The sequence below is a fragment of the Pseudonaja textilis genome, chromosome 1 (assembly GCF_049901715.1).
Source record: "Pseudonaja textilis isolate UNSWEBS1 chromosome 1, rPseTex1.2, whole genome shotgun sequence".
Taxonomy (NCBI): Eukaryota; Metazoa; Chordata; class Lepidosauria; order Squamata; family Elapidae; genus Pseudonaja; species Pseudonaja textilis.
In genome coordinates, this window is record NC_141990.1 from 221,796,027 (window position 1) to 221,806,119 (window position 10,093).

The following is a 10,093-nucleotide window of genomic DNA, read 5'->3' on the forward strand; positions in this document are numbered from 1 at the left end:
GTACATAAGATAGTATTGTTATATTAGAAATAGAAATAATTTTAGAAAATATGCAACAATGTATGATTAAAATGTTTGATAAAATAGCTATTGTAATTCAGTGGAATGCTTGTCAATAAATAAATGTAACAAAATGAATATTTAATGATTTACAAAACATGTGAAGAGAAATAAGGGAAAAATTAATTATGGAGATTATACGTCTTTAAGGAAGTATGATATTTAATTGAAAAGAAATGTTAAAGATGTTAAGATTTTAATGATTATTAATGATAGAACTGAATTGGAATGGAATGAGGGTTTATAATTACATATATTTATAATCCTTTTTAAAAAAGAATATAGTGTGTATTATAAGTATGTACCAAGCAGAATTCGATTGGAAGTTATGTATTATGTATTATATTGGAGGTCATAACCTTAAGGTATATATTGAAGTTTAAGTAAGAGTTGAATGGATGTAATTAAAAGATATAAAGGTGTCATACTCCAATTAGTAACTACAGGAGAAAACTTGTTTAATGAGAAAAGATAATATGAAATTGAAGCAGAACAGACAAAAGTATAAATATAATGATTTGAATGGAGATGACATAATCAAAATAAAATTGAGAAAATTAAAAGAGGGGAAAAACTATATAGAAAATGTAGAATAGTATAAGGTATGGAATAGAACACAAAAAGGAGCATGAAATTGAGTTTTGTGTCTGTATAAAGAAGTTCAACCCGGGACCATGATATTTTCAAAAAAGATGTTTTACTTGTATTTTGTATGTGTGAAAACCCAAATAAAATTGTATTAAAAAAACAAACAAACAAAGGTGGGGGTGAGCTTCTGCTTCTGAGGTGAGTTTCTGCTTCCGAGTTTCTAGTCTTTTTAGGGGAAATATTCTGCCTTTTAAATATTTCCTAGGATATTTCATTTTTCTAGAAGAGGGGTGGGTGCCTAGTGGGATTCACTGGAATGCAGCGGCAGTCTGCTGTTTTTAAAATTACTGCTCCTATAATAGAATAACTGATTGGAAGGGACCTTAGAGATCTTCGGTCCAGCCCCCTGTTCAAACAGGTGTGGAAGCCCTCCCCCTCCTAGAGAATGAAGTATTTTGGGGAATATTAAAAGAGGCAGAGTATTATATTTTCCCAGAGAGGAAATGGAGAAACATGCTCTTAAAGGCAGAAAGCCATCTCAGTCTTCCTGCTATAGGAAAACTCAAGCTGCCTCCAGCAGAACCCTGAGTTCTTTAGAGACAGATATTTTGTGCCCATTAAGAAATCCTATTCTTAAACAAAACGCCTTCAGCCCAGGTCCCACAGAAGGTTGGAACTGATGGGATTAAGAATTTGCATGCACACACCCCAAATTCTAAAGACAGGACCTTTGGGACATAACATTAGTAAATATAAAGATCCCTCTCCCACATACTTGCTAGTCATTTCCGGCTATAGAGGGCAATGCTCATCTCTGTTACAAAGCCAAAGAGCCAGCACTGTCCAAAGACGTCTCAGTGATCATGTGGCCGGCATGACTAAATGCTGAAGGCACATGGAAGGCTGTTACCTTCCCACCAAAGTGGTCCCGATTTTCCTACTTGCATTTTACATGCTTTCGAACTGTTAGGTTGACAGAAGCTGGGACAAATAATGGGAGCTCACCCCATTACGTGGTGCTAGGGATTTGAACTGCTAGGTTGGCAGAAGCTGGGACAAGTAATGGGAGCTCACTCCCTTATGTGTAGTTGAATTGATAAGTTGAAACGAACCATTATTCTCTTTTTAAACAAGACCTATGGGATTTTGCATTTCATGGACATCATTTAGATGGGACAGAAGGGTTATTGCAGAGCTGTAGACTGATTTTGCCAGGAAATATCTTGTCTCTTCAGTAAGCCTCACAGGACTGAAGAGGCCAATATTATATTTCCAGCAAAGTAGATACTACTGTGTTATCTCTTTTAGCTACAATCAGGCTGAGAAGTGGAAGAGGTGTGTTACTGTTCCATATTTTCTGCTCAGGCAGATTTGCTTTCCTTGTAGCACAATTTCCATCCTCTGAACCACATACACTTTCCCAGGGGTTTCAGACTGAGGGAAGTGTTCATTAAAAAAAACAACCTCAGAATCTTGGACCAAGGGGCAAAGCTCTAGTGACAGCAATTTGATCTTTTGAAATGAACTTTTTTTGCATTCTTAATGACATTGCAGAACCTCACCACATTCTCATGGCACCCTGGGCTCTGTTGCATACTTTTGAAAAACCTGGCAGCCTATTTTATTCATTTATTTATATCCCACACCCTTATGATTTTTATAAATAACTCAAGGCGGCAAATATAACCGACGCACTTTCCTACTATTTTCCCCATAGCAACAGCCTTGTGAGGCGAGTTGGGAGTGACTGGCCCAAGGTCACCTAGCCAGCTTTCCTGTTAAGGCAGGACTTGAACTCATGATCTCCTGCTTTCTAGCCGAATGCCTTAATCAAAGTGTCTCTCTAGCTTCCTCGAGCTAGTATAAGAGGCAGTTATTTACTTTTCCTTATTTATTTTAGTAGGCTTATATGCTGCTCTAGACATGTCCTCCAGACTAAAATGCAACAGTACATATATCATGTTACAATAAAATGACAATATAGTTATTAACACGGCATGTTCTGAAGAAAAAACCAGGGAAACTAAGCAAATAGGAGAATTAAACCAAAATACAATATCATGCTTAAAATCCACTAAGTTCAGCCTTGCTTTGGCCATGCATCTTAACTGAACAACATAATGAGAATTTTCTTTGGCCAGAATATTGTTTGTGCTTCCTGTCCAACACATGTACACAATCTGGGTTAGTTATAATAGAATTGTTAGTTGTAACCAAGGCCTAGCTTTGCTTTCATTACTGATTACTTGTTGAGCTGGGCTGTAACTCAGAAACCGTTCTGACAAAAGCTAACCAGAATCCGTTTCTAACAACAAAGCATTTCTTTTTTGCTGGCAATGCTATAAAAGCCAGCCTTGCAAAAGAAAGCTTAATTCCCACCCTGCGTCCTCTGGGCTCTTCGCTTGCCAGGTCAAAGAAGTTTTGCAAGATGGTGAGTGTTGCTTGGAATGCTTAACTTCCCTGGAGGTGGAAAGGAACTTTTATTTTTAATTTTTTAGTTTTCTGGGTTGTGATCTCTCTCTCTTTCTCTCTTTCAATATGCAACATGCAATGCAATCCCAGGGTTTTTCTGTGGAAATCCAGGAATGCTTAGGTCTGTGCTGAAATATATCTTAAAAGGTACATTGCATAAAAAAGAGAAAAGAAGCAAAAATTCCATAACATTGGAGAGGAATAGCTTTCACTAACTGGAGCAGCTCTGGATTAAGGTTGTCTAGTCCCAGAATTCCCAGGAAGTTGCTAAAAGTTTTGGAAATTGCACATATTTGAAAGCTGTTCAGGAGGGAGAAGTTGAAGTTGCTAGGGGGATATCTTTCTTTTCCACCTTATTCTATCTCTCCCTCTCTTTTTAAAATTTTGCTTAGTCTTAGTTCCAGTACAGGTTATATCAACACTATATTTTTGAAAGCACTTTGGGTGAGCTGAGGATGCTTAATCACAATGCCAAAAACAGGTTTTGGTAATCTAGCAGGTATTTTCCTCGATTCAAAGAATCTTGGTGGGGAAACAGAGTGCCAGACTAGCAGAGGTGAAGTCAAACCACCATCAGCCTTCAAATTCACTCATGACCTGAAACTGAATCATCATTTCAGTGTGGTTTCTAAATACAGGGGTCTTATTTCCAGCTTAAGAAATATGGAATAAAACGGCCAGCTGTAACACTCCTGTCTGCTGGGATTTCAGCAGCTTTACTACGCTTGAGTATTACACCTATATATATACACGTGAGATAGAAAAATGTGTTTTCAAGTTTGATAAGGACAGGTGTAAACTGAAAGGCAAGATCTGATTAGATCTAATGTAAATAAATTTATAAGAAAACGTGCATAAAGTTACCCTTCTTGGAGAAGAAAAAGAGGACATCAGTGCAACATTTTAAAATATAAAGTAACATGTTATCTAAAAGCAGCCCTTTGGCTTCCTTCCCATGACATGTTATTTGAGGACCTACGGATTGTCTATCTACAGATGTCTTTTTATTTTTTTGTCCTACCTGGGCAAAAATATTCCTTCAACTTTTCAAGATAAAGCCCAATTGGTCTAATTAATATATTTAGCTATAGCAGAGGATAAATTAAAGGAAGGAAGATAAATTTTGACCAGCTCTAGGAGGTTTAGCAAAAGGATTTTTTTTTTTTATCCCAGGTGGTTGTCTGCATCTCTTGGAAACTTGAGAGAAGAGACTATTCTGTCCTTATAGCCCAGATTATAAACTATGCACCTGACGGAAGACAGAATATTTCCCAGATACTTGCTGGGTTAGTGCTTGGACTGAACTACGAAGGGAACCAGGATGTGTGCCAGAAAACTCGAGCCAAGTGGGCAGAGCCAGGCAGACCTCAGGAAACAAGTAATAACCTCCCTTGACTTAGAGGTTATAATAACCAGTATGGTCGGCATCAGTGGTGGGATTCAAAGTTGTTTTTACTACTGGTTCTATGGGCGTGGCTTGGTGAGCGTGGCTTGGTGGGCATGGCAGGGGAAGAATTCTGAAAAACCTCGATTCCCTCCCCACCCCACTAACCTGCTTTCCAGCTCCGTTCTCCTGTGCAGGGCAACAAAAGAAGACCCAGCCAATCAGCTGGGACTCAGGAAGCAAAGAATAGATGGGGGCGGGGCCAGTCAGAGGTGGTATTTGTCAATTCTCCGAACTACTCAAAATTTCTGCTACTGGTTCTCCAGAACTGGTCAGAACCTGCTGAATACCACCTCTGGTCGGCACACAGACTCTGGGAATGCTTCACTTCTTAGAAGATTAATCATCCATCACTTTGGGGTAGCTCACCACATCCAGCAGTTGCATACTATATTCTGTACTCTGTTTCTGATCACAGATAGCTTCTACACTGATAATGGATTTTGTTTTTGTTTTTTTCTCTCAGCGTGAATGCATTTCTATCCACGTCGGACAGGCTGGTGTGCAGATTGGCAATGCTTGTTGGGAACTGTACTGTCTGGAGCATGGAATCCAGCCGGATGGGCAGATGCCCAGTGACAAAACTATTGGAGGTGGAGATGACTCCTTTAATACCTTCTTCAGTGAGACCGGGGCTGGGAAACATGTGCCTCGAGCTGTTTTTGTGGACCTAGAACCTACTGTGATTGGTGAGTGGCGCCTCTTAGGAGGGGAACCTGATTCAATCATTCTGAGATAAATAAATCAGTGTAATTTTGTCCGGGTACTTTTCAGAACCTAAAGACAGCCCACACCATTGGATTTTATGGTATACATACAATACATTAAAATTAACAATTGTGTGCCCCCAAATCTCTGCTCAATGACAGAAGTTTATTGGATAGTTAAGAACTCTGTGTCTTCTAAAAAGTTTCACAAAGCTCCGCCAGTTCTATACCCCTAGCAACCATAATACCTAGCAAGCCTTGATCCCTCAAGGAAAGCAGCTAACTATACTACGAATAAACAAACAGAAGTGTACAAATGTCAGAACGCAAGAAGAGGGACAGAGAGTGAATTAAAATGGGACTGATCTGATCTATTCTGTATCTTGAATTCTAGATGAGGTTCGGACTGGCACATACCGTCAACTTTTCCACCCAGAACAGCTGATCACCGGAAAGGAAGATGCTGCCAATAACTATGCTCGTGGTCACTACACTATCGGCAAAGAAATAATTGATTTGGTGTTGGACAGGATCCGAAAGCTGGTAATTGAATAAGGAAAGCTGTTGGTAGGACTGGGTTGGATTTGTCCTTAAGAATATAGAAGGAGTCCTGGTTAATTTACAGGAGTGGCGATTATACATGACTATGCTTCAGATCACTCCACCTAATTTCCTAAACCCAATTTACTGTTCTGATTTGTTTGTTGTTTGTTTTCATTTCTCCAGGCAGACCAATGCACAGGATTGCAGGGATTTCTCATCTTCCACAGTTTTGGAGGAGGCACTGGATCAGGTTTTACTTCTTTGTTGATGGAAAGGCTCTCTGTGGATTATGGCAAGAAGTCCAAGCTGGAGTTTTCCATTTACCCAGCACCTCAAATATCAACGGCTGTGGTGGAACCCTACAATTCAATCCTCACCACACATACCACCCTTGAGCACTCAGACTGTGCTTTTATGGTAGACAACGAAGCCATCTATGATATCTGCCGTAGAAACCTGGACATTGAACGCCCAACTTACACAAATCTGAATAGGCTGATTGGCCAGATTGTGTCCTCCATCACTGCCTCGCTGCGCTTTGATGGGGCTCTGAATGTAGACCTGACAGAGTTCCAGACCAATCTAGTGCCCTACCCTCGTATCCATTTCCCTCTGGCTACCTATGCTCCGGTCATCTCTGCGGAGAAGGCTTACCATGAGCAGCTTTCCGTGGCTGAGATCACCAATGCTTGCTTTGAGCCTGCTAATCAGATGGTGAAGTGTGATCCCCGCCACGGCAAGTACATGGCCTGCTGCCTTTTGTATCGAGGCGATGTGGTACCTAAGGATGTCAATGCTGCCATTGCCACCATTAAAACAAAGAGAACAATCCAGTTTGTAGACTGGTGTCCTACAGGCTTTAAAGTGGGCATCAACTACCAGCCTCCCACTGTGGTTCCAGGGGGAGACCTAGCCAAGGTTCAGCGGGCAGTGTGCATGCTGAGCAACACCACAGCCATTGCTGAGGCCTGGGCCCGCCTGGACCACAAGTTTGATCTAATGTATGCCAAGAGGGCCTTTGTGCACTGGTATGTCGGGGAAGGGATGGAAGAAGGGGAATTCTCTGAGGCTCGGGAAGACATGGCTGCCCTGGAGAAGGATTATGAGGAGGTGGGCACAGATAGCATTGAAGGAGAAGGAGAAGAAGAGGAAGGTGATGAATATTAACACTGAATATTAATAATACAGTATGAATATTTAATTTCTCTGTTGCTTTACTACTTGGTGAGTTCCTTCTCAATAAAAATTTAATCATTTTATAGAGTTGCTTTTCAATTATTTTTTTCTCACTTGTTATTTAACAATTAGTTGCCATGCTACAATCTGCTCCATGCACATATAATTCCTGGCATACTTTAATTCCAACTTACATTTCCTTTGTGTTGTCCTTATCCTTAGCAATCTGAAGATGCATTTCAGTACAATGTGGTCTAGTACTTACGGTATCATTAGTTCAGCACAAATATTCCAATCGTATCAGACCTTCAGTCACTAAATGCACTCCTTCCACTCTCCAGCTTTCAGTACTTAAACAGCAAGCCCTCTCCTTTCCTTCCTCGAAGACGACACATTTTTTTCACCAAAGCATACATGTAATCTAGATGTTTGTCTGCATATATTTATGTGCATTTGTTAGGACATTTGCAAAAGCATTCTCGCTGATTGGGTGAGTTTTGAAATTATTATCAAATACACAGAAATCACAAAAGTCCTTTTTTGACCGTGTACAAATAGAGCAACTGCTGTAATGTGTTCTCTCTCTCTCCCTCTCCTTCTCTCTCTCTCTCTCTCTCTCTCTCTGTGTGTGTGTGTAAGTAAGTAAGTAAGTGAATGAAAGATGCTGGGAGATGGAGTGACATAGAAAACGAGGTCCTGTAAGTTCAGGAGAAGGATGCTGGAATGAACATTCCATTTTGACTCTAAAGCAAGAGCAGGACAGAATTTAAACATTATATAACCTTGAAGCAAAATTTTCCAACATAACAACACTCTTCAATTGCATATTGATTTGTTGTTGATATTGTGCAAGAAGCAGGGATATCTGGTGGAAAAGACATGACAAAATGATTATTGGAAAGGCTCACACTATCAATCTGGATTGAAGTAGCAAAGTAGTTCAAGAATAAAAGCAAAGGTTGACTATACAGAAAATATTAACTTACAAATTCCCAAATATTGTCTTTTATATGATACTTTTTAAAAGATCTTTAAGCAAAACTTAAGTTCTGATGTCATAATGACCCCAAACTTTCCATTGGCTATGAAACTGTTACACAGTAGGGGAAAGATCAGCTTTGGGGTGCTGGTATCTTCAAATGCCCAGCCAGCCAACAGGTGGAACCAAGAACATACAGGCAATCTCTGGATGAGCCAAGGTAAGAGGACACATGGCAATAAAGAAACAAACTCTGCAGAATATTTTGGAATATTACCTAAGGTAGGGTTTTTTTTCTCACTCTGGTTCCTAGATGTGTTAGACTTCAGTTTTCTTAAATCTAATCAGCAAAGTCTTCCTGCTGATTGAAAATAATAGAAGATGGAAATTGAATACCTCTGGAAGATACTAGGTCCAGGAAGGTTGTTTTAAGGAGAAAGATAAGTTGGGTTCACAGAGTTAAGAAAAAAATAATGGCCTTTCTTGAAAACAGGAAGTAAGGCTGAGACAATATTTTGATAAACCAATGCAGAGGTGTGATTCTACAGGTTCGCACTATTCGGTAGAACCAGTTGTTAACATTCTAAGCAGTTTGGAGAACCGGTTGTTAGAAAAAATTACTGGCCTTATCCTGTAAGGAAGGCAGGAAGGAAACATTCTGGCGTTGCTTACGGAAACTGCCTCTCCGTTAACCCTTATTACATTCTTGGCAGGACTAGACTTCCTGTCTCTGGAACTTCCCTGGAGTTTTTTTTCTCCTCCTTTGTTGGTTCTTTGCTTGTGTGGAGTGACCATTCAAAGTTACAATGGCACTGAAAAAAGTGACATGACCATTTTTCACACTTACGACTGTTGCAGCATCCCCACAGTCATAAGAGGCCAGGTGAGGAGATGTGTGCCTCGATGTGAGTGATGTTGAGTTGGCCACACCCAGTCACATGACCACTAAGCCACACCCACAGAACCGGTTGTTAAAAAAATTTGAATCCCACCCCTGAACCAACGTTATAATCATTGTTTAGGAGAGCCTTCTTTAGTTGCTCAAATGGAAGGCAAATTCCAGTGCTCCCAAGAAAACATGTCACCAGGAGTTCTTTAGTGTCCCAGTTTTTATTTAAGCAAAATATTCCTAGATCCTCATTGGCACTCATCTGTTTATCCAAATTTAGGTTTCACTGAGTTGATTTCTTGCAAAATAACTCTCTGATCTTCCAGATACTTATTTAAAACTTTAGGAAATAAGAGTGATGGCACTGACTCAACAAATAGCTTCTGTCAGCCCAGATATATTGACAATAGGGGTTTACCACTTCCTCATGCACCTCTCTCTCCAAGGACTGTGGTTAGTTCATGGAGTAGAGTAATAACCAAGTAGTCAATCAGAAATCTGCCTAAATCACTATTGGCAAGAAGTCAGAATTTAATGGGATCAACCATAAATGAAAATTTGGAACTCAAGAATGCAGAAAAGATGAACACAATTTCTAATCACTGCAGGCAGCAATAGCAATAACAATAGCACTTAGACTTATATAGCGCTTCACAGTGCTTTACAACCCTCTCTAAGGAGTTTATAGAGTCAGCATATTGCCCCAACAATCTGGTCCTAATTTTACCGACCTCGGAAGGATGAAGGCTAGGTCAACCTTGAGTTGGTCAGGATCAAACTTCTGGCAGTCAGTAGAATTAGCCTGCCATACTGCATTCTAACCACTGTGTCACCATGGCTATCTAAAATTAGATGGTTAAAATTAAAGTCTATGCTCTAAAATCACATGGGACCTTAGACTTAATTAAAAATGGTAGTCAATGAATATTTGTCGTAAGTGAGGAGCCCCATGGCCCCATTTGTTTTCTAGAACATTGTACATAATAGAAATATTGAACAGAGGAAAAAACAGCTGAAATGTCATTGCTCCCTTTATGCAAGATAATTATTTAATTAAACCTACAACTACACATGCATGGCAAATTTTAGCTAGAGTAGGACATGACAAGAACATATTCATGCGCAGGAGTCATTGAAACTGGAGATCCTATGAAGAGGATCTTCTGAGGTAACCTAGGCATGACCAACTCATCATCTTAGTTATAAACAAGTAAACTTTTTAGTGGAAGGAAAAA

The 10,093-nt window shown here is 39.8% G+C and overlaps 1 protein-coding gene across 1 annotated transcript; it reads left to right on the plus strand.

Annotated features, from left to right (window-relative positions):
- Positions 1 to 2,839: 2,839 nt before the first annotated feature.
- LOC113441124 (tubulin alpha-1D chain) lies at positions 2,840 to 7,073 on the plus strand. Its single transcript, XM_026707947.2, has 4 exons — positions 2,840 to 3,079; positions 5,031 to 5,253; positions 5,666 to 5,814; positions 5,998 to 7,073. The coding sequence occupies exons 1-4, from the start codon at positions 3,077 to 3,079 to the stop codon at positions 6,979 to 6,981; spliced, it is 1,359 nt and encodes a 452-aa protein (XP_026563732.2). The 5' UTR covers positions 2,840 to 3,076; the 3' UTR covers positions 6,982 to 7,073.
- Positions 7,074 to 10,093: the final 3,020 nt, after the last annotated feature.